Below are 22,329 nucleotides of genomic sequence, written 5' to 3'. Positions count from 1 at the left end.
GTGTCCCGGTCCACTGGCAGGATCTGCCGGGAACAGCCACAATGCTACCGTTCCGACCCCAGTCCAGACCACGAAAAATGCCGCTTTCGATTCCAAACGTCTCTTAGCCTCGTCCAGCATCCGAGTAACCCTCATACAAAACACGAATAGTGACTAATTGGGTAACCCTGGGAGGCCGCCCTAGCCGCCGCGACCCCGCCGGAGGAACTGTGCGCACCACGTGTAAGGCAGGCGTCAAAGCCAGCAGACACCCTCCCCATGGCCGGCATCACCAGAGGAGAAAATAAAAAAAGTGCACAACGCTCGATGGCGTTACACGACCGCTGCTGCCTCCCAGCCCGTGGCACAACACAACACCGAACGGTAATAAGTAAAGCATCTCTGTCTCCGAGGGCGCTTATACATGGAGAGAGGGGCATCGAAGCATGTGCCGAGGCCGAGGTTACGACGTCGATGCCGTCGACAACTGCGGTGCCTCCACATGGACGCAGGACCTGGCCATCGCGAGACCGCAACGCGCTCGCGTACATACCCAGGAAAAACCTGCGGATGCGCGCAGCCGACGCAGCGGCACGGCAGCGTCATCAAATCAGCCTCTTGGCCTTTGGAGCTTTGGAGAACACCATGCGGAGAAGGGGAGGTAGGTGTGTAGTGTATGTGGATGCGATTTGTCGCGCCCGCCCATCTTCGGCGTTACTCTTTCGGGGGGATGGAGGCCGCCGTCATGAGAGAGGATCCAATCCGCCCGCCCGTCATCGTGTCCTGTCCAGTCCCGCACATCCATCTAACGTACCACAGAGAGAGCAGCAGACCCCGCAAGGGCGGCGGCGGCTGCCTCCCGCCGGTTTCCCTGATGGGACATGGGGAACCGCTTGCGATATCGCTTGCTGGCACGGTACAAGTACATATCCGTACCTACTCCACACGCCGCCGTGTTGGTGCTAGCCGTCAGTTCACGATAGTAGCTCATGGGTCACTCCCGAACCGGGGGGCTTCGCTCGAATCGGGTCTCTTGTGGTGTACGCAAGCACTGCACCGCATGGCATGGCAGGGTATCATCGGCTCCCGTCCTTTTTTTTCCCCCGCCCCGGCAACAACCCCTCGTCGACTTGCTCGGTTGCCTCAGTTCCTCCACGTCCTCACGGCTTTGTCTTTCCCGCCCGAGCCGACCATCTTCCCGTCGGCCGCCCAGTCGACGGCGTAGACCTGATAGAAGGGGATAAAAATAAAGGTTAGCCATGGCAAATCGAAGAGAGATAGATACACGGGGCGGGGACCGGGTGATCCCGGAGATGGAGCTGCATACCTCGTCTTCGTGGCCCGGTAGGTCCATCGCGAGATTGCCGTTGCGCGCATTCCACACCTTGAGCGTGCAGTCCTTGCTGCCTGTGACGAGGAGCCTGCTGTCGGCGGACCAGGCACACTGGTAGACCTGCGCGGTTGAGTCAGTTAGCCAGCCTGTGATGGGTGATACGTATGGATGACGGGCTGGTCGTTCCGGAGTTGGACTGTGGCTTACCGGTGCCACATGGCCCCTCAAGCTCTTGAGGAACTTGCCATCCCTGGCATTCCAGAGTTTCTGCGCTGGGTGTTAGTACGTGGTTAAAGTGGTGGTGACACATTGGGTTCCGAGGACTAACCGTGCTGTTGTCCCACCCGGCGCTGGCGATAAGTGTCCCGTCAGGGGAGAACTGTACCTGGTTCACCTTATTTTGGTGACCCAGGAGCCTCGCAACTGGCTTGTTGCCGTTGTTGGTCGGATCCCACAGGTACATGGTGAAGTCATCGCCTAAACCACAAGTTAGTGGCCCCCCCACTAGAGGCAAGAGAATGGAGGAACGTACTGGCTGAGACAAGCCGCTCGGCCACCTTGCCCTGGATCTTGGCTGCCTTCTCAAACCTCTCCTGCGCCTTCGCCCGCTTGCCTTCTTCAGTGTCGGGGATCGCGGTAGGATGGTCGAAATAAGCAGTTCGTAGGGCGTGGTCACTCGACAGAGCAATGTGGTTAACCCAATGCCCGTGGGCAGTAAAACTGTGCACCAACGTGCCCTTCACAGCGTCCCAAACTCGTACAGCTTTATCATGGGATCCTGTGTAGATCATACCAGTCCCGCCCCACCGCACACAGCTCACCGACCCTTTATGACCGCTGAGGACGTGCTCCGTACGGCCCGAGTTCACCACCCATATCCGGCATGTGCCATCTTTGCTCGCGCTTGCAAGACGGGGCGTGCCATCTCTCCATACTGCCATCAATGTTAGCTGGATTATGGTATCGAACCCCGAGGCAAGAGACTCACAGTGATATGGCTCCCACGCTACGCCTAGCACCCACTTAGCGTGCCCCTTGAAGTCCTGCCCGACCGGTTTCCCCGTTTCGGGGTCCCATATCCGGACTGTCTTATCCATGGAGCACGTGGCCAGTTGTTTGCCATCTGGACTCCAATTGACCCCTAAAACCCAACCTGTATGTCCTTTCAACGTGTGTTTGGGCGTGCCGGAATCCGTGTCCCAGATGCGGGCCGTGTTGTCGCCGCTTCCAGTCGCCAGACGGCTGGAATTTATCGGGGAGAATTGGCAGGCCAGGATCGGTTGACCGTGACCGGGGATACGATGTGCGAGACGCGAGACGGCGTGGACCTTGAAGACCGCTTGGGGTTCGGCGCTGAGCGTAATTGTGGTCCTGGGGATGGGGTTAGCCCACGGAAACTGCACAGCACGAGTGTCTCCGAACCTACTCAAAAGGGTTGGTAACTCCGTGTTTCTGAAGCAGCCCAAGCAAATCGGTGGGATACTGGTCTATGATAACATCTTTGCCAGGGATGTGGATGCGGAAGCGGTATGGGGTGAAGTCTTCGCGGTCCTAGAGGCTGTTGTCAGGACGGCCGATAGAGCCACGAGGGACTAGGGCACATACCCTCCCTAACAATGTATTCAAGAGCGTCGAAACGTTCTTCTCGGTCGCATCGCCAAAGTTGATCTCGATCACGTCGGCCATCTGATTGCCATCGCTGTCGACAAAATTGGCCTTGAACGAGCCAAGGTCGGTCGCGAGGATGGGTGTGACATCTTGTTGTGTTGTTGTGCGTTCGATCTCCTCCCTCCTCTGCCTTTTCGACGGTGGTGGTGCAACTGTTGCCATATTCGCGGTTGTTATCGTCTCTCTCCTGCGATTGCGAGGGGCGTAGTTGCCGGGGTCTTCTGTCGCAGAACAATGGGAAAATTTTGGCGGTGAGAAGCTGCAGAACCAGATCCCCCACTTTGCGACGCTGAGGATCCAGGAATCCACACAATTCAACCCTCCCCACCTTCCCACTGCCCGTCTCTCTCCCTGCCGGCACCAAGATTCACAGAAACCAATATGCACGAGTTCGGATCAAGAGCAACAAAATATCTAATTTGCGCTAAACAAGAAAAAGGCTCGGTACATATAGCGCAACTCCAAACTCCATCCCTTTCCTCAGGTCATCCAATCTGCGCCGATACCGAAAGTCAAGCACGCTACCGCCGACTGACATGTTGCATCAACCAACACCCAGGCCCGATTACCGGTGCATACTTCTTCCACGTTAGTGCCTCTTCTCCGAGTAGTTGTCGCTGCTATCGGTGCTGTCATAGCTGTCGTATCTCTTCTCGCTCCGGCCCCTCGGTTCCTGTCGGCCAGTGCTGCTCCGACTCCGTCCCTTCGAGGAAGCAGTTGACGACGGGGCACGGCTGTATGTGGCCAGGGGGTCGATATGGAGGAACTGATCTGGCCGCGCACCGACACTCGCCCGCCGATCGGGGTGATACTCAAGGCCCGCCCGACTCGGTGGAAGGTCGACATATGGCTGAGCAGCGCGGTGCGGGACTGATTGTCGCTGCCTAGGTTGCTCGACGGCCCTCGACCGGTGGTGGGATGTTAACGGCGCCCCGTTCTCGAGAATCCTCATGTGCGCGCGAATTCTTCGCATGCCGGATACTGTGACCAGTTGTCAGATGGTTACCCTTCACCGCATTCTTTTCCTCCGCTGAAGCGTAACTCACAGTCCTTCTCCACCTTGGCCACCAGAAACTTCTCATACCACTGTTCGTATTCGATGGTGCTCATCAAGCCCTCGTAATAGGCCCTGCGTAGCCTGCGGAAGATGTAAGGCGCCTCCTCCTCGCATTCTTTTGACTCTTGCTTCCGCTTGACCATGCGGCGGAGCTCCCAGCTCGACTTGATCGAGGTGACGATGCTACCACAGGCGGCAACTGTCGCCAAAGCTACGGGAACGCCCATCACGGGAGGATTGTTTGCCCTCGGGCTTGAGAAGAAGACTCGGTTGTGTTGTAATGGTTGATGAGCGAGTTCAACATCTGTCGCAGCGGATTATGATCCTTTGAGCTGCGGAAATCGGAGCGGGAGATTCGATAGAAAAGGACGTGTCGGATGATTAACTGTTGAGAATGAGGCGACCGCCGTCCAGACCCAAGGCCAGAAACGTCCGTATCGTCCGTGTCTGCGACCGGTCATGATTCAAGCAGACTTCCGACGACTCGACCATTGTCCGTCTAATCGGCCGCCCCCAGACCTCCGCAAGCTCAATGCCGTTACTATTTTCGTCATGAAACACGGCCCCGCCCCGGCCCTCGCCGGGCCTAGAGGGCCGGGCCCACCACCTTACCGGACCCGGCTTGGCGTTCCGCAACCCGATGTGCCTCATGTGTCTGCGCTGTCCCGAGAGGACACTGTGGAGCATTCAGAGCATGCATGGGGCATTCGGACCACACCGTACACAGTAGTTAGTGGTGTAGATGCTGTTGTCGAAGCAGGCTCACAAAATACTGCACTAGGCAAACCTGCCCGCCTTCCTGGCCTTTCTGGCCGTTAGCAATGGCCGCACACGAGGGCCGCCCGACTTCTCCTAGATCGCTTTTCGATACAGCCGCCCTTCTCAGTTTTACCTAGCAAGAACACGAATGGTTACTTCCCATCACGGCGCACGGCGGGAAAACCAAGCCTTGATGTTCTGGGCCCCCACCTGTGCCTCTGAGCTACGTCAAGCGCGCAACTTTCAGGGCAATGGTATGCGGGCAAACCGGCGCAGATCTGAAGTGCTGACATGAGCCGCAGTCCAGTTGGACGGTTGTGCCAACTACCGCCTCAGCCTTCGCCAACGGAACCTCGCTGACGAGCTGCTGTGCCGCCCCCGCCGCTGTGCCCAGCCAGGTCTTGAGCACAAAAGGATGCGAAACCGGGCCTGGTCTCGTTCGACCCATTCTGATCCGGAATTGAAACGACATATAGCCCACGGCCAGCCCTGATTCTTGACCTCCGGGCCCGGAACCTGTTCCAAGAGACTCGCCTTCCTCGCCGGGTGGACCTGCTCTCAGCAACAAACCGACACCGCGGACCACTTTCAGCCAGCTTGCCGCCGTCTTCGACTCCTCGCTCACGTGCAGCCGGCCTTCCAATCGGCCAACTGCTTCACATCACGTTGCGGCCTGCTGAGTGCGATTGACCTCATTGCCAGCCGTCTGTCGTGGCCCCCAACCCCGTTGGTCAATCGCGACTTATTGAATTCGGACCCCTCACCAAGCAGGCGGGGTGGTTGCTCTTGGCGGTGGTGACGTCGACTCCCAGGCCATTGGTTTCGCTTGGGGTGTGTAGCCTTGCACCAAAGGCACAATGGGCTACTATTATGAACCGGAACCGCAGCCCGAGTATTAGTATGTCTCTCGTTCATTAGCTCAGCACCCTCTCGGCATCTCAGTCGTCTCAAATGCCGCGTGCAGCGAGGAAACGAACAAAAGGGGCTGAGCCGAAACCTCGTTGATTCCCAACTCTTAAAGAAGTTCACTGACACGTATCGGGCAATCAGCACAAGACCGCCGCCTAGAGCTTATTATCATTCCCCACCAGATGATCGTGGAGTCATACTCCAGGTCGAGGGGCCGCGGCCCATTTCGCCATCACCAACACGCGTGATTGTGGTCGAAAAGAGGAGACGGGAGGAGCCTGTGGGTTTCTTACCCTGGCTTTGTGCTAGTTTCTGCTGCTGCTTCGTGTGCTGCGAGTGTGCCGACGACTGTTGGTGTTGCTGCCCGGGGGAGGATTACGACTGAAGGGAGTCCATACAACTGCGAGGAGGAAAAGGCACTTACGATGTGATGATTACGAACTACGAGGATACCCCACCTATGACATACTAGAAGTCTCATTGAGTCGCAGAGTTGTGACCGACTCTACCGTCTGATAGACACCTACTAAGCTGGATGTGTTGCCAATAATTATCCTGGTGATTGTAACCACCATCTCACACAACAGTGCCTTCGTAAGTTTCGCATCTGTTCTAATGGTATCCACGAATGACAGATTCAAGTTGCGTCAATGGGAAAGAGGGCTGGTGGGAAAACCACTGCGTGGGGAAGTTGTACCCCCAGCGTGCAGCTGCTATGAACCTTCCCAGGTAGGTAGATTTTGGGACTACTTAGACCACCGTGACTTCTGTTATTTTTTGTTTTTTTGCCGGTACTTAATTGTTTTCACCTGCTCGCTATCATCAAGGGGCAACGCTTTCAATCCACCAGTAATCTGACCCACCACCATCCTGTTCTCTGGTGACGCAACACCCTCCAACTCGGTATGGGACGTCTGAACTCGGCCATCCTCCCGATTGTGCTCTAATCTCTTCCCCCCTGACCCCTCAGGCAAACTCTGCTTTTAACTAGAAGCTCAAACGTTTCCGGCGTTTTGTTGCTGAAGCAAAAGCCACATTCCTCAACATTTCGATCATTCTCCAAACACACACGACTGACACCGAGGATGAGTACGTCTCCCCCCAATCATCCCCTGGTTCGCGATGCAACATCCATTCGTATACGACTTTTCCAGATGAGTGAGCAAGGAATCATTCCCTTCATTGAGCTTTTCCAACGGAATACGGTTGCGAGGCTAGGGTTTGATGGCCACCACGTAGAACGTAGACGACAACGAGAACATACGCCTTTGAACAAGCTCAACGACCATCCTCCTGTTTCCGAACCTATTTCCATGCTGATCCCACTCTAGGTGAAAACTCTGACCGTATGGCGGAGATGGGTATGGCGGAGATGGGTCTCTCGCGTGAAACCCTAGCCCCTTTGGGCCCAGAACTCTCCAGCACACCCTCAAAAGTCTCACACTCGAGCAGCCTTGGCCCGAGCTATATCTCGTCCCCCCTAAGGTCAACTACGTTGCTCGACAAAATCCACAAACAACAACAATCAAACAGCGGGTCGTTTCAAGCCGTGGACCCCAACAACAGTACCCCTCACCCAGAAACTCTCCTCGGGCGCTTCCTACTCGCCGTCAAAAGCGTCCTCTCTTCTCGCATAGTCAACGTCCTACTTGTGTTTGTTCCTATGGGCATCACAGTTCGTAAGTCAGCTATCGGCTACTGTTCATATTTTTCGATGATGGGTTGATCTAACTTCCCGACAGACATGGCACGCATGCCAGTCGGCATAATACTTGTCATGGATGTCATTTCTATCGTGCCACTGGCTTCCCTCCTGCTCTTTGATATCGAGACTGTGGCTGACCGCTTGGATGATACCGCCGGTGCCTGGATGAACATCGCGTTTGGACATGCCGTCGAGTTGATAATCTTGATGTGAGACGACTTCAGCCAGTGGAGGTGTTGATTTTGGACAGGCTAACTGCTGACCGGTCTCCTAGTATTGCCCTCGGCATTGAACACATCTGCATTGGCCGGCTGTCACTTGTGGTTTCGGTTTTGGCCAACTTCCTTTTGGTCCTACGCATGTGCTACTCCCGTCTTCGATTCGGAGAACAGCTGTACAACAGGATGGCGACCCAGATGAACGCCTGCCTTCTCGCTGTAACCATGACCAACCTACTTCTACCGTCAGCATTCCATGTCTTGTTCAGCATCAACGCGGCCGCAGACGGCAGGGTTGCCGGGATCAACCGGGGCACGAGTATCATTGTGTTGGTGGTTTACTTCGGAAACCTCATTGTCCGACTCAGAAATGCGGTCCATATAATCGATTGTTTCGATCGAAAGACAGTTTCGAGGCCGGCTGCCCGGTGTATCAACGCACCTTCTTTGGAGCCATGGGTTTCGGATTCCGAAGTGTCGTCCCCATCAGTCGGTGCAGCTCGGAGCTTTGAGCACGCAGTGAAGAGAGGGGAGAAAACGAAGTGCAGCGCGGGCTCTGAGAGGGATACATCCATCCACTCGGAGACAGACCTCGCGACGTCTCTCACCCCAAGGCCAGCTGCCGATAATCCGACTGACAACAATCTCGAGGAAGGGATCGAAGCCCTCCAAAGGTTAGGGAGGGACCTCCAGCAACGCGGGAGGCAAGAGCCGCCCCAGAAACCACCACTGCCCTTCTTACCGGACCACCTAACAACCCTCGCTGCCCGACCCTCAAACCAAAACTCTCCGTCGACGGCACCGGGGGGTTCCGGTCCCAGCGTTCGCCGAGCACAGTCAGAGCCTTCCAACCGCCAGAACAACCACGACACCCAAGGCCCTACGAGGCGCCTGATAATCAGCAACCCGGAGTCCGACAACCCCCAACGCCTCCGCCCCGTCGCCATCCATCAGCAACACCTGGTCTCGTACGCATCAGTCACTCTCTTCCTCCTCATGCCCACCGTCATGCTCGTCTTCAACGCCTGGTCCATGCTTTCCTGGGTCGACAGGACGGTGTTGCTCTCAACGGCCAGCGGCTCGACACTCCAGCTGATGGACAAGGCCATCGGAGTGGCGGCCAGCGACGTTCTCCCGATCTTGCTCCTCTCGTCGCCGGCGGTCATTCTGGGTCAGTGGTTGGGTGAGGATGAACGATTGTCCTTCAAGCTGTGGCACTCGCTATTTTGTAGTGCTGCCACGTTCCTGTTTGAAATGTTTGGTGATGGAGGGGAGGGGCACTTATCGGCAGCGCATCATGTTCTATGCTCTATCTGTGGGGACTATTGTGGTGACCGTCAGCCTTGAGCCGTATCTCAAGGCGGTGAAGGTGAACGAGCTGGGAGAGGGCAGATGAGGTGATGTTATGGTTTGGGGTGGGTTTACATTACTGTTCTTATCACGGCGAGTTTCTCTTTTTCTTCTACAATACATAAAAGTTGCTGGTCGACCTCTGATCAGAGAACCGCGATCCTCACACCTACCGTCCCCATTTTCAGGGTCTCCTGATGGCTAGGTTGATGGCTACGAACCTTCATCAAACTCATCAATAACACTAACCGGCTTGACGAACCTTCCCAGCGGCTGGTATTCCAAATGATCAAAGCCAAATGCCTTCGGGCCCCCAAGTTCCACGCCCCTTTGTGAACCCGTCCACTTGTCTGACGCCGCGATGCCCAAGACAATGACCAGGAGCCCATAACGGTACTCTGGCGTGCCAACTGCCTCGCCGTTCTGGGCATCAATGACGCAGACTAGATCAGGCACGATCGCGAGGACATCCTCCTGCTTCTCCAACCCATCCTCCTGATTCTCCAGCTCACCCTCCTGACCGTCGTCACGAACCCTGATGGCGGCAATATTCTCGTTTTTGAATGGGATCTTGATCCGGCCGCTGAAGTTACCTCCACCAGCGCCCCTGGCGGAATCAGGATCAGCCACACTACCCCCTTCAATGACACACTCCCCATAGACATGCCCCTTCCTCAGCGTCCGCTCCACCCCCACGATCTTGCCCTTGAAGAGCACCCTCGCGGCGCCCGAACCCCCACACTCCTCCACGATGCTCTCAGCAACGGTATCCACACGGTTCTCGGCCCGCGCCCGCGCAACAGCCCTACCGATGCGCCACGCCTGCGAAACGGTGTTATCCACCACCCAGCGCTTCATCTCGGCGCCCGTGACGGGCGGGTCGGCGGCGGCGACCTGCGAGCCCATCTCGCTGAGCGCGGCGCGCACGACGCGCTCGACCTGCCGGTCCGACGCCGCCTTGGGCATGACCAGCACGTTGCCGTTGCCGTCGGCGATGCTCACGGGCGCCCAGATGGGCGAGCGCTCGTCGAAGACCACGGGCGTCGTCTGCCACTTGGTCGGGTACGCCCGCCCCATCCAGTCGCCGTCCACGCACGGTATGTTCATGTTGCTGCTCGCGCCGAGGGTGAGCCCTTGCAGGCCGTTACCGCCGCCGATCTCCAGCGCGATGATGTGTGTTGCTTGCTGGTCGGCCGGGCAGACCTTGTAGAGCTCGGTTTGGGCTTCCATCATCTCGTCGCCCTGCAGCTTCTCGATGCCTACCGTTGGGCTGCCGACCCCGCACCCGCAGCCGACGGCGCCCGTGTCGGGCACGTCTTGGGGGCTGACCACGCGCACGACGGCGCCGGCACGGAGGAGTTGGCGGAGCAGGATCATGTGCGGGTAGGGCGAGCCGCCGCCGCCGGTGCCGAGGATGTAGCAGCCGGTGGAGATCCAGGCGAGGTCGGTCTCGGTGATGTACCAGACGCGGTTGCGCACGTCGGGGTGGTAGGTGGGGATGTCGACGTCCGGTTCTTCTGGGGAGGCTGTGGCCTTTTGACGAGGTTGTAAGGAAACAATATCGGGCTGTTCAGTTTCGGCATCTGCTTCCAGCATGCTCGCAGTATCTGCGGCCGTGTTTGTTCTTGACATGTCGAAATCTCCGGCTGCTCGAACGATGAAACGGGCTTTGTTTGCAACATACTAACCGCGCGTCAGTCAACTCAGGGGCTAGCTGGGCTTGAGATCAGGGGGAACTTACCTGCAGTGGCAGCGTCTCCATCTCGACGACCGCGACGGACTCCCTCGCAGCTCCAGCGGCAACCGTCTTTTCCACAGCCTCTTTACAGATATCGTCGAGCCACTGCTGGGTTGTTTTCTTTTCGGTAGACCTAATGGTATCTACGACAGCACTTACGCGGGCCATGGCCGCGCCAATAGCGTTCGCAACTTGTGACCACTTCGGCCGCAGCACCTTGCTGGCTCCCTTGAGCTGCGTTGGGGCGATGATGGCGCCACCTCCGACAAGCACCACGGGGAGGTCGGCGGGCGACGTCTTCATTGTGTCGATGATGCGCTCCAGCTTATGTTGGACCACGCCCTTGAACTCGGCGAGTTCCTGCTCGGTTAATATTCCCTTGACCAGCTCCGTGTTGCCGATGTCGAGAGTCGGGTCTGCACACATAGCACAGTCTGTCGCCGTCAACGTGTTTCCACCAAACAAGATCGATTCTTTGGTTAGCTTGTAGCCCACGCTGTCCGGGCCAACAGTCATGGGAGGAGGCCCTTTCCGGACGATGGATCCACCACCAAGACCGAGGCTCTTGACATCAGGGCACGAGAAGTTCTACCGTAAAAGGTACATTAGTACAGAGAGTGTACAGTAGCGGTTCCAGGCAACTTACCATTCGTACGCCTGCCAGATCACTGTAGGCAGCCTGCTGTCTTGGGAAGCCGCTAGGGAGGAGCAGCCCGACATCGGTTGTTGTACCACCAATGTCCACGACCATCATGGCTTCCCCTTCCGAGTCCCCCGAATTCTTGTCTCCGTTCCCCTGTATGAGAAAGGCGGCTCCCCTCATGCTGTTGGTCGGGCCGCTCGAGAAGGTCCGGATGGGCAACCGTGCTGCCATCTCACCTGACAAGACCGTCCCATCGTTTTGCGTGACAAACACCGGACAAGTCATGCCCAGCTCCCGCACCGGCTTCTGGAACGACTTCACCGTCCTCCTCGCGAACTTCAAGATGGACGCATTCAAAATCGCGGCATTCTCCCTCTCCAAAAACCCCAGATTAGCTACCTCCTTCGACAAGACCACATCACACCCAGGCACCTCCCTCCTCACAATCTCCGCCGCCCTCTCCTCCTGCCTCTCCACGCCATCAATCGGACTAAACACCCCATTCACCACCACCGTCCCAATCCCCCGCGCCCTCACCTCCCGACACGCCTCCACAACCTCCGCCTCATCCACCTCCGCAATCACCCCCCCATCAATCTCCAACCCCCCCTTCACCAACACATACCACCCAAGCACAATCCCCCTCAAATCCGCCGGCCAATCCACACACGGCGGCACATGCTTCGAAAACGGCCCACACAACCGCACCACCGCAACACGAGAAAGCCGCGCAGCATCCCGCTCGACGACGGCGTTGACGAAGTGGGTGGTGCCGACGGTGACAGACGCAATATCGGCGGGCCGGACGCCGGCAGCCGCCGCCGCGGGAGAGGTGAGCATGTCGCGCAGGGCGGCGGCGATGCCCTCGCCCGGGTCGGCGGTCGTGGGGGTCTTGGTCCAGGCGAGGATGCCGCGGGACGGGTCGGTGGGGGTGGTGGTGGTGGTGGTGGTGGTGAGGGGGTTGAGGAGCACGCCGTCGGTGTTGGTGCCGCCGACGTCGACGCCGATGCGTAGGGGGGGTTGGTTGAGATGCATGGTTGCGGTTTGGGTTGGGGAGTGGGTGGGGTGCTGTGGTTGTGGTCTTTTTGAGTTGGGGGTTGCTGCAACTACAGGGAGTCCGGGATGGCGAGGGGGTGTGAGGTTGGTTCAAGGGATGATTGATTATTGGTTCTTGAAGCTAAGAGGAGCTGTAGAGATGCGACCCGTGTTCATAACAGATCAACAGAAAACCGTGGGGAACCGCAAAGGGCTGGCTGGGGTCTGCCTTGATTCCAACGAGGGGTTATTGTCATGAAGTTAGAAGCTCCGCATCGGTCCCGCTGCCATTTTGTTGACCCCGAAAACCGGTGTACGGAGTAGCCAGTCTCCACTATCATTTCTCGTACCACCACGGCATCAACCACCGGCAATCACATCAAAACATTCAAGTTGCACCGCAGAACCCATGGTTTCGGGGTTAAGGCTTCAAAGGGAGAAAGGGCACCACCCACTCTGGTGATAAGGGGGGTTCAAGGTGTATCTCCCAGAATCCGACTACCTACACTACCCAACAAGACATCCTGGGTAGGTAGGTAGGTAGTTATAATACGGGCCAGTCTATGGTCGGAACGGGAACCAAAATACCCTCGGGTTGAACTGATGAGGGGAAACACTGGATCATGTCCAGGCAGTTTAGCCGACACACGGGGATGTCTGGGACTCTGGGTACTCGGTACCTCCCTCGGGTTGTCGGCCATTACTGTCTCGAGTTTGTAAAAAGAAAAAAGAAACAAAACTGGCTGGATAGATATCTGCATTGAGATATTCGTACCTACCTAGTTACCTCCCTCAGTGGTAGGTCGGTATTTGATGCAATCGTGTCACTCATGTGATCTTGGGAGGATGTGAGCTTGACATCAATTTGTACATGACTCTTCCCGCAGCGACCGCGCTTGGGGCGTCAAATTTACTATGGTGGTATGGGTAAGTCTTTTCTCCCCTAACAAGTATCGACCGGGGGGCCGCCCAACACAACCACCAAATTTTGTCTTGCCTTCAAAAGCAATTGGTAGGGCACTGCTATCTTATATTCCGACGTCTTTTAGACTTTTTTTAACGGGTGTTGTGGTTTGGTTGATGCAAGAGTTGCTGCTGAAAAAAGGTGTAAAGTTACGCTTTGTGACGATTTGGCGTGCTGCAGGGGGGCTGGTCGGTACGCGGGAGGGGGGAAAAAACTTAAGCACAATACCATAGTAGGGCTGGAATTCGACCCTTGTCCACAGCTTCTGTTGCACAGCCATGCAAATGGTTGATTAACGAGAAGAAAGCATTGGACAACGTTGGCACGTTGGCTGTCAAGCTCTCCACTACCCCTGCACTCATGAGATGACTGCCTAAGTCTCTCATATAGGGTTACATGAACGGCCCCCAAAAAGCCCCCAAACCAAAGTCTTTGCATGATGAGTGGGACTTATGGGGCAGTCCCCGGGGCGCAGCGCTGACCGCAGCGGCAGGATCCCACAGGATTCAACATCGGGCGCCAAGGCATCAATAATCCAGGCAGCTTAAGCTTTTGATAGAATAGTTTATAAACGCTCTTCTCGTGGGAATCACGTTCGAGAGGGATATCTATCATTGTGTGGCGAAATCCCGAAAAATAAACCCACATCTACCCCTGCCCAAGTTGACAATCATGTTCTTCAAGGGCTGTTATACGACCCTGCTCCTGGCCGCTCTTGGCACAATACTCGCTTTCCAAGTCCAGTCTGCCTATGCCTTACCCCTCGGGTCGGCGGTGGCATCTCCCGCCATTGCATCCACTACACGAACAAGTTACCTCACAAAACCATGGCTCGCCACAAGAAGACTTCGCTTACTCGGCGTTGCGCCTTCTCCCGACCGCAAACAACCTGAAGACAACACAGCCTCGAAACTGCACCACTATCTCCTTCCCACCCCAAGCAACGCGCCTCGAGACATCAAGGATGTTCCACAACGACTTCTTCGACGGTCTGACATAACGTCCAACCAAACCTTCATCACGGCCATGTTTGTGCTTCTGATCGTTGTTGCGGTCCTCTTGGGCGTGGGAATTGCCTCCATCGCCGTCTGTGGCCTGGATTGGAAGAGGTACTTGTCCAGGTCAAAACCGAGGGTGGATCTGGAGGAAAAGGGGCCGGAGAGGGCGAGTGAGCCGGCGTCTTAATCTCAGGAAACTGGTCACAGTTTGGAATTTGGGGGTTAAGGGGGGACGGGGGTTGGATGGTCGGGATGGGATGGCGTTGTCGGTTTTGCATTTTTTACCCCCGTCGATACCCAAGAAGATACCCTTTTCTTATTTAAATATGATGATGATTATAACATGGCATACGTTAATTACGCCGAGTTATCTTTCCTGTCGGCCAAAACCCAGCGTGAAAGTGTCGGACACCTAAAAGTGTTCAACCGATAACTGTCTTGCCCGTGGACACTTCGAAACAATCACCGGTTGGAGAAAAGTGTCAACACTCAGGCATTCAAAATTCGTAAAGTCATATCATCGCGCAGTTATTTGTGGTACGAAAGCCCGGGGTGCCCATTTCATTTCCTCCTCAATCCTCACACCCCAATGCTCTCGCACCACCACAACCCCCTTTTAAATTCAGGCTCTCGGCCACCCAAGTCCATGACGGCGGACAACTGAAGCTAGTCAGAGCGGCATCCACAATGGCCCCTAACAATATAATCACGCGAAGCTTCGTATAGGACCCAGGTGCAGTCGTGATGTGACCTTGTCGCGGCGTAGCCATCGCACTCCCGTGTTCTTTTGTATCGGTAGTACCTTGACCGAGCGTCCATCACGTAATGACCGCAGACGCGGTAGCGTCGCTTTTGCCACCGGCACATGATGGGACTTTTGCCTCGCTTGCCGTTTTGATGACGCGTTGGGGAGACCGCCCTGGAGGTCGAAGGGGAACGATGGAGAGACTCTTTTGAACCTCTATACTCCGCAAGTAAATACCCGCCAGACTGGGCAGTTGTCTTTGCAATGTATACGCAGAGGAAGAGGTTCTGCTGTTGAAAGAGGGGCGATAGACAGTTTGCTTGCGGCTGTGATATCTTTTATATCGGAGTTCCTTGTTCGAGGGTCTCGTGTACTTGCCAGAGTGTTTGATGACGGGGTCCTACAAGACCACGTATTATCATAAACGTACGTTTTCCATTGTGGCCGTAATGCCGTGGCCAGCCACGTAGATGTTAATCCATGGTCAGACAATGGCCACTGTTTAGCTTTGTCTTCGAAAAGTGAGCGGCCCATGCTTCGCTCCATCAGAAGTTCTATTCTTACCTGCGCATGACCAAATTTGGGCTGGCAATTCATGGCCACTTTGAGCACTAACTTTACGACTCCCTTATAATACTGAATGGTCACAAACATGCCATGGCCCCAGGCTTGTGAACCATTGGTGCCACAATATTATTCTACCGGTCTCTAGATTTTGAGATAGGGTGGCAACCCTCATTATCTCGGATTAGGGAGGGGGGTTCAAAGACATTCCCGCGCCAGGTTACGCAGGACTTTGGTTGGCTGCATCTCAAGAGATTCAGACCCTTGTCAAGTTACGGTTCTCGCCCCTGGACCAAAACTCCAGGGCTCAGGAGATACACACAACATAGGTAGGGAAGGGATCACGTCATGTCGGACGCCAACTCGCGGCTGGTGAGCCTGTATGCCGCCAAGTGCTGTGAAAACCACCTCAGCCCTTTTGGGGCACGGCCGGACCCCTACCGTTGCTGAATGGCCACACACGAAGCCGCATGAGACTAAGCCCCTAACGTGCATTAGGTGGTGTGATGGCATCGCAGATTGCCCCAAGGAAGTGGGCCGTGTCCCCTATCGCCTATTGGACGAGTGCAAGTTGAGATGATGGCATCAACAGTAGTGGTGAGGATATCTCAACCCGTCGATCTTGATGAGGAAGTGAGGTACTTGACGTGTCTACTGCACTGCAGGATCTAGGGGACCGCATCTGCTCTCACTTCTTAGTTCCTCCTGGCCCCCTGTTTCCCTTTCATTCTTTTCCTCGCCTTCTCTCGCTCACTTCTTCACTCTCACATCCCCTTTGCCCCACGCTTGATCCAATCTCCCCGTGGCGTCTTCCTGGTCACGTTGAAGCCCCAGCTGTCTTTCATATCAGCAGGTAATCGCAAAACACAGCGACCGTTATTAGTCGTACCACTGTACCGATCAAATCAACGGAGGGCCGGGCATCTGATAAACCGGCTTGGTGTTGTCATCGTAGATGTTGTATTGCACGCCCGGGTGGTCCTTGGTGTAGAGGGATGTTCCCACCACGCCTTCCGGGGTGGCATCGCCACCGCCAGTGATCTGGATGTTGGTGCATTGGGGATAGAACTGGGCACCACCAACGTCGTAGGCAGAGTGGAGGGCGAGGATCTCGTGGCGGAGGACGTAGTTTCCGGCCTTGATGGAGGAGGGAATGGTGACATCCCAGTCTCCTCCAGCCAGACGCAGCTGATCGGCAGCCCAAACGCCAGCGGTGCCACCCCCGGGGCCATAGGAAATCTGGCCGACCTCTTCGATCTTGAACCACCGAAGCTGTTCCTTGTCCGCTGTGACGCAATCTCCGTTGCAGGCCGCCAGGTACGTGAAGATGGGCCCGTGGTGAGACTCGGGCCAAGCCGTCCAGTGCAGTCGGATGGTGCTGCCGGCAGCGACGGGGACGGGGTATTTGTTGGAGTTGGTGGCATTGATCGAGCAGATAATGTCGGGACTGCCCACGTCGCTACCGTATACAGGCCCCAGGTCAGTGTTCCAAGCCGGCCAGCTGATGGTACCCTGGTCAGGCGCCCACGGCGCTGTGGTCGGGTTGAACCCGGTGTAGCTTTGGCCGTCGATGTTCCATTCGTCAATGTATCCGTGGGCTGTGACAGTGTTAGCCCCAGCGAGAATAACGCCTAGAGCAGCTTGCAGCAGCATTTTGAGTCTTTGATAGTCGAGACGGGGAAAAATGGATGGGCTCAAGTGAAAATGGTTTGGGGTATTTAGATAGGTAGGTTGGTAGCCAACCCGAGTTATATCCTGCTTTTAGGATGCCTTTCAATCACCAGCCTCATTTTCTTGTCCAAATCAACTCCGACTGCGTCCACCAGTAGAAGTGTTTAGTGTTGCAGAGGACCTTGCCAATATGCGGAACATAGATGCCGTTCTGCATGTTATCCCTCCGGGTCCCGGAATTCCAGGTTTCGTCCGTGTGCCGAGCCGTTGTTGCCCGGCCCTGGTGACTCCGAGCCTGCGCAATTGGGCAACGGCTGCCCAGCTGGAAGCCGTTTAAATGATTTGGTTGGGCCCGTTGGGGGGCACCCTGCCGCCGATCCCACATGTTACATTGACTACGTGGCCCCCTCACCTGACGGCGACGAAATATTCCACCGCACATCTTGAGGGAAGCAGGGTCTCGAGGGCATCGCTCCACGCCGTCTGCCGGGAAGCCCCCCGAGAACCCGGGTTACCGGGCCATCGCAAGGGGGTATGCGTTTGTGTTTCAGGGTTCCAGTGCCGGCGTAGGAGGCCAAGCGAATTGGCATGCTTGGCTTATAAGTTATGATGCCATCCCCCCAGGGGAGGTTGGCCTGAGACGGGCCGTGTGCCATCCGTTGCATTCGTTTGGCGAAGGCCAATGGAGGACAGAACCACAAGCCCAATTCAACGTGGAAGTGGCAATAATGGTACAGGAGATGGTATACATTGAGGGGGGTTGGGGGTTATCCTAGCTAAGGTAGGTACCTACATAGGTAGGTACCTAGGTAGATTACTACCGGGTCATCGTGAAAACCTCACAAACCCCTTAGAATCAGTGCGGCGAGACTGATTGCTCCCACAGCAGCTGTGCCTATTATCCCAGCCATCGGCTTTCCGACCTCTCCCATGATAAACCCAAAAGTCAGGCTGCCAATGTCGACCGCATCCGCGATGATACCCGCCCAAACGGCCCTTCTAATTGCTCTACAGTCGTGTCCGTGTCACCACCATATATTATGTTTATCGTTTCGTGTTTCGAAAAAACGCACCTTCTCCCTCCATCTCCCGTCCCCTTATCCTCCGCGGAGAACAACAGCGCTCCGACCAAACCTTCTCGTACACCCACCATGCGCACAATGAATGCTTGGTCAGCTGGCACGTCGTGGTAGTGTAGCGAACATGTAAACCGTGGGGCGATGAGGCAGCCCGCTCCTGTAGCGATGCGGATCAATGAGAGGACCTTGATAGCGGTCAGGGTTGTCGACGACAGTGGTGTCGATGGTGATCCCTTTATGACCTTTGAGGGAGGCATTGCGCGAGTGTGGACTCTTGGAGCTAGATTTATGAGACGTTTCCGAAATGGAGACCACCTTAGGTACCTAGTACTTTGAAGTTGTTGACATATGGTACTGGGGGAGTGAGGTCGCAAACCTTTTAAATTCCACTTCGTATCGGCGGAACTTGGAGCTTCGACCCGTGAACACCCGACGCCAAGGTCCCGGGGATCGTATCTTGCCCCGGCAGACACGGAGCCCACCAGTACGAGTACTTCCTAACACATAAGGGGACCGAGGAACAGTTATAATACACCCAGCTTTACTAAACAGACTAGCCCATCAATACTAAGAGGAGTTGCTCGCTTGCTCGCCAAGTGAAATATTGGGAAACTATGACATTAAAATCTCCTGGCAGGGCATGTCGAATCCCTTTAAATACATAGAACAGCGGCCCCGAGGAATGGCGCGGCTTTGAAGTGCAAAGCCGCAGGGGGGAACCGAAGTGACAGAAAGTAGGTACCTAATTAAAAAAAAAGATTTGTGGCCCCAAGCAGCATCATCATGGCTGAACGGGATCTTCACCGATCCCATTCGTCACCCCCTGACTTTCCCCATGCTCAACTTCATGCCCAACCTCCCAGACAGCCGAGCCAGTCCTGGTCGAGCGCATCTGCAGCCGCAGACTAACTTAGGTGCAGCGCCAGTCCCAGAGTCCGCCACCGTTGACGGCGACGGAGCCCCCGCCGTAGGTTCTGGCGCAGTAGTCGTTCAGGTTGACGCCGCCGGTGTTGCCGTTGCTCGAGTTGACGCAATACCAGTCGTACTTGCCCTCCCCAGAGTGGGCGGCCGCCCATGTGCTGCCGAATTGCTGGTGGCAAGCCTCGACGATGCTGATACCTCCGCCACGGGCATCCACGTCGGCAGGGGCAGCTAGCAGGGCCGGGACGAGACAGGCGGCGACGCCGAGAAGGGCAGAGGTGGCGACCATGATGACCGGTTTGTTTTGCAGTTGAGCGGTGGGTGGGAAAGGTTGCTGTGAGGAACTGGGCCGATCTTTCTGGGGAAAGAATCGCAGAAATAGTGGTGAATTGCGAGTAGATAGATAGACGGGAGAGGATGATGAGGGTGTATGGCCGATGGAGAGAGCAAGTTGGAACGTCTGGGGACTTCTGAACGACTATTTATACAAGAATACTCAAGCGTTAGGCTCGCATATTGCAGTCCAGACCCGGATAGGCCAGATGGAGCAGCACGTGGGAGAGTTCAGGCTCCGTAGGGTCCCTATGTCAGGAATCATCACAAGGATGTTGCAAGAGGGAGAACCGTACGTACCAGGTTGGGGCGTAGGACACTCCGAACCAATTGTTGGGGCACGCGAGGGAACAACGCGAGGCTGGTCTCGGGGCTTTGGTGAAAGCCACGACACAGTAGACAGAGCAGATCCTTTCACCGAGTATATATCGCCGTTAGAGGTGAGAGAGTCAAGGACATCCCCCGTAAATAAACTTGAACACACCCGAGCACTTGAGTAAATCTCTATATTAGTTTAATAAACAACCTTGTTGTAGGGCCTGTTGGCCTCACCGAATTTCGAAGACATGCATCACCTTCAGCCCGGCGGGCCTTTTCAGAGTCTCTGTCTGGGAGGATTAGTGACGGGGAGGTAGGCTCATGCCAGTGGCGGAGCAACGGAGATGTCGCGCCTGCACCACAGGGGTGTCGTGGACAATGCGGCATCACGTCAGCGTCATGGTTGGTAGCGATACAATATCACCGGTAAATGTCCCCTAGCCCGGCTCCTTCCACATAACTGTCAGATATCGTGTAACCTCAAAAGCTTTGAACGGCGGATGGATTGGAGGCTTGCCTGGGGGATTCCTGGCGGATTGGGGCCGCGTGGTGCTTCACGCAGTTATCTTACAGGGTTCGGAGCGCCTCTTCACTCGAGGCGAGGACAGAACTCTTTCGACCACCTAAAAATAATATCTTCGGTTAATCACCTCTGCACTGCCCTTGTACAGCCCAACCTACCTTACTTACCTACCGTACTGTTGTAAAACTTCCATCAATTGGGAGACCAGCAGAGAGACGTGGCCATTAGACTTCAACAATAAGTAATCTTCGGTAGAAAATGGGTCTGTTGGTAGGAAATGACTTTGGCGGTAAAATATAGATATGCGAAGATGGTTGGGAGATGCTTTCTACGCTGGAATACGAATTTATATCCTCCTCGAATAGAAGGACACTTAACTGCAAAGGCTACTACATGTCTATGGCCTATTGCGGCAGCAGTGTGCGGCTTAGGGTTCTCGGGTAGGTAGTTTACGGTAAAGTACAAGGTAGTGAGGTAAAGTACTAAGCGGGTGAGTCAATTTGCTGCAACCTGGATGCTATCTATGTCAGAGTCTCCTAGTTTCCCGTTTAGCCAATATGTTAGCTACGGTCCAGACCAAATAGCACTCTGTAAACACCGTTTCCTATGTATAGGTACAGATGAGTTTCAAGTACGGCGCTTCGACTCGCGCCAATCCTGACGGGAAGGATAGTTGACATAGTCCGAGACATCTTTCAAGCGCGGGTCACTGTCACTGGGTGGGAGGGGGCGGCGCTCCCATATATCACGGTAGATTCCCGTGGTTTCGATGGCCTCCGTAGGATCAACGCGTTCGAGGTTCGCCTGGTCTGGAAGAAGTGGGAGCGGACAACGTTGTGATGGCGTGGTTCCGGAACCTAAGAACAGAGCAAGCGCCTCCTTTTGATCCTCGAGGAGGCGGCAGATGCGGTAGGTGACTAGGCGCCTGTCAGGATGGATGTATACTGCATCTGGCTGGCATTTTAAGGTCAGTCCGGTGGTTAATTCGGAAACACGACTTGGACATATACTCACCGCTGCCTCGCTCACCGATTCTGGATCTCGTCTATCGAAGAGCATCACGCCGCCAAGGATACGAACCTCGGCCCAATATCCAACACAGTCAGCGATGCCTTCAGGATATTGATCGTAGTCGGGATACCATGGGTGGGAAAAGACGGTCCCTAGAAATGCCCGACGATAAAACCTTTTGTGTTCCTCTGAGGGGGGCCACCTGCCGAGCGCGTCATCTTTATGCCGACTAGTGTCCTGGCGATACAGCCAAACTCCGATGTCGTGAACAGCTCTAGCAACAAGCTCGATAGGCTTGGTGGAGCAACGAGGGGTCCCCGGAGCAACAGCCTCGTAACCATGAAGGAGCTTGGGGCCCAAACCATCAGAAACACGTCAGAGCGGGGGGGGATGTTTAATTCACTGCTTACAACTATAGTTTGCTATAAGCTCGAGAGCCTACTATTGAGATAAGTCTTTATTATATACCCTTTAGCTATATCGAACCTAAAGTACCCTTAACAGAATACCTTTAACCGATACTAAACCCTAATAGGATAGGTCTAGAGATAGGTTTATTATACTAAGAGGGATTAAAGTAAGCCTTCTAGGCTTTAAGGTTGATAATAATACTATCTAGGGTCTCCTTTTACTATACCTAGGATACCTTCTTAGCAGCTCTTAAACCAAAGCCCTATATGCTCGGCTGTACTAGTAAGGCCCTCCTATTAACGGTCTCGAGTGTATTTATCGCCAGCGTTAGGCAGAGCGAGAGCTGGTGCAAGAGGTTATCTATAATGCGCCGCATTCCATCGTCTATAACGGGCGC

At 55.3% G+C, this 22,329-nt stretch overlaps 10 protein-coding genes across 10 annotated transcripts; 3 read left to right on the top strand and 7 right to left on the bottom strand.

Moving 5' to 3' along the window:
• Nucleotides 1-1,033: 1,033 nt before the first annotated feature.
• On the bottom strand, nt 1,034-3,249 carry B0H64DRAFT_20409 (WD40-repeat-containing domain protein). The gene is made up of 7 exons (XM_062799309.1): nt 2,918-3,249; nt 2,739-2,863; nt 2,301-2,683; nt 1,845-2,246; nt 1,641-1,789; nt 1,307-1,579; nt 1,034-1,206 (listed from the first exon to the last, which is right to left on the bottom strand). The coding sequence occupies exons 1-7, from the start codon at nt 3,140-3,142 to the stop codon at nt 1,123-1,125; spliced, it is 1,641 nt and encodes a 546-aa protein (XP_062664185.1). The 5' UTR covers nt 3,143-3,249; the 3' UTR covers nt 1,034-1,122.
• Nucleotides 3,250-3,488: 239 nt separating this feature from the next.
• Nucleotides 3,489-4,380, bottom strand: B0H64DRAFT_20352 (uncharacterized protein). The gene is made up of 2 exons (XM_062799298.1): nt 4,027-4,380; nt 3,489-3,961 (listed from the first exon to the last, which is right to left on the bottom strand). Exons 1-2 carry the CDS (start codon nt 4,262-4,264, stop codon nt 3,570-3,572), a joined length of 630 nt encoding a protein of 209 aa, XP_062664184.1. The 5' UTR covers nt 4,265-4,380; the 3' UTR covers nt 3,489-3,569.
• Nucleotides 4,381-5,461: 1,081 nt separating this feature from the next.
• On the top strand, nt 5,462-6,127 carry B0H64DRAFT_20311 (uncharacterized protein). Its single transcript, XM_062799292.1, has 2 exons — nt 5,462-5,694; nt 5,847-6,127. The coding sequence occupies exons 1-2, from the start codon at nt 5,654-5,656 to the stop codon at nt 6,088-6,090; spliced, it is 285 nt and encodes a 94-aa protein (XP_062664183.1). The 5' UTR covers nt 5,462-5,653; the 3' UTR covers nt 6,091-6,127.
• A 935-nt stretch (nt 6,128-7,062) lies between these two features.
• On the top strand, nt 7,063-9,024 carry B0H64DRAFT_470724 (uncharacterized protein; the record flags this gene model as incomplete). The annotated part of the gene is made up of 5 exons (XM_062807846.1): nt 7,063-7,384; nt 7,448-7,619; nt 7,685-7,985; nt 8,280-8,799; nt 8,861-9,024. The coding sequence occupies 5 exons, from the start codon at nt 7,063-7,065 to the stop codon at nt 9,022-9,024; spliced, it is 1,479 nt and encodes a 492-aa protein (XP_062664182.1).
• A 167-nt stretch (nt 9,025-9,191) lies between these two features.
• Nucleotides 9,192-12,394, bottom strand: B0H64DRAFT_316024 (uncharacterized protein; the record flags this gene model as incomplete). Its single annotated transcript, XM_062800271.1, has 3 exons — nt 9,192-10,661; nt 10,720-11,304; nt 11,363-12,394. 3 exons carry the CDS (start codon nt 12,392-12,394, stop codon nt 9,192-9,194), a joined length of 3,087 nt encoding a protein of 1,028 aa, XP_062664181.1.
• A 1,522-nt stretch (nt 12,395-13,916) lies between these two features.
• Nucleotides 13,917-14,704, top strand: B0H64DRAFT_381419 (uncharacterized protein). The gene has a single exon (XM_062802806.1). The coding sequence runs from the start codon at nt 14,031-14,033 to the stop codon at nt 14,541-14,543; it is 513 nt and encodes a 170-aa protein (XP_062664180.1). The 5' UTR covers nt 13,917-14,030; the 3' UTR covers nt 14,544-14,704.
• Nucleotides 14,705-16,173: 1,469 nt separating this feature from the next.
• B0H64DRAFT_381418 (glycoside hydrolase) lies at nt 16,174-17,557 on the bottom strand. The gene has a single exon (XM_062802805.1). The coding sequence runs from the start codon at nt 17,316-17,318 to the stop codon at nt 16,566-16,568; it is 753 nt and encodes a 250-aa protein (XP_062664179.1). The 5' UTR covers nt 17,319-17,557; the 3' UTR covers nt 16,174-16,565.
• Nucleotides 17,558-18,064: 507 nt separating this feature from the next.
• B0H64DRAFT_20278 (uncharacterized protein) lies at nt 18,065-18,904 on the bottom strand. The gene is made up of 2 exons (XM_062799283.1): nt 18,410-18,904; nt 18,065-18,344 (listed from the first exon to the last, which is right to left on the bottom strand). The coding sequence occupies exons 1-2, from the start codon at nt 18,670-18,672 to the stop codon at nt 18,176-18,178; spliced, it is 432 nt and encodes a 143-aa protein (XP_062664178.1). The 5' UTR covers nt 18,673-18,904; the 3' UTR covers nt 18,065-18,175.
• Nucleotides 18,905-19,325: 421 nt separating this feature from the next.
• On the bottom strand, nt 19,326-19,850 carry B0H64DRAFT_448986 (uncharacterized protein; the record flags this gene model as incomplete). Its single annotated transcript, XM_062807071.1, has 1 exon — nt 19,326-19,850. Exon 1 carries the CDS (start codon nt 19,623-19,625, stop codon nt 19,326-19,328), a length of 300 nt encoding a protein of 99 aa, XP_062664177.1. The 5' UTR covers nt 19,626-19,850.
• A 1,287-nt stretch (nt 19,851-21,137) lies between these two features.
• B0H64DRAFT_314328 (uncharacterized protein) lies at nt 21,138-21,872 on the bottom strand (the record flags this gene model as incomplete). The annotated part of the gene is made up of 2 exons (XM_062800196.1): nt 21,138-21,460; nt 21,521-21,872. Coding segments are annotated over 2 exons (675 nt in total), but the record flags the coding sequence as incomplete, so codon positions are not given.
• Nucleotides 21,873-22,329: the final 457 nt, after the last annotated feature.

Source organism: Chaetomium fimeti (assembly GCF_033439085.1).
Source record: "Chaetomium fimeti strain CBS 168.71 chromosome Unknown B0H64scaffold_1, whole genome shotgun sequence".
NCBI classification, from domain to species: Eukaryota; Fungi; Ascomycota; class Sordariomycetes; order Sordariales; family Chaetomiaceae; genus Chaetomium; species Chaetomium fimeti.
Note: the sequence above shows the minus strand (reverse complement) of the source record. Positions and strands in the feature narration are given on the sequence as shown.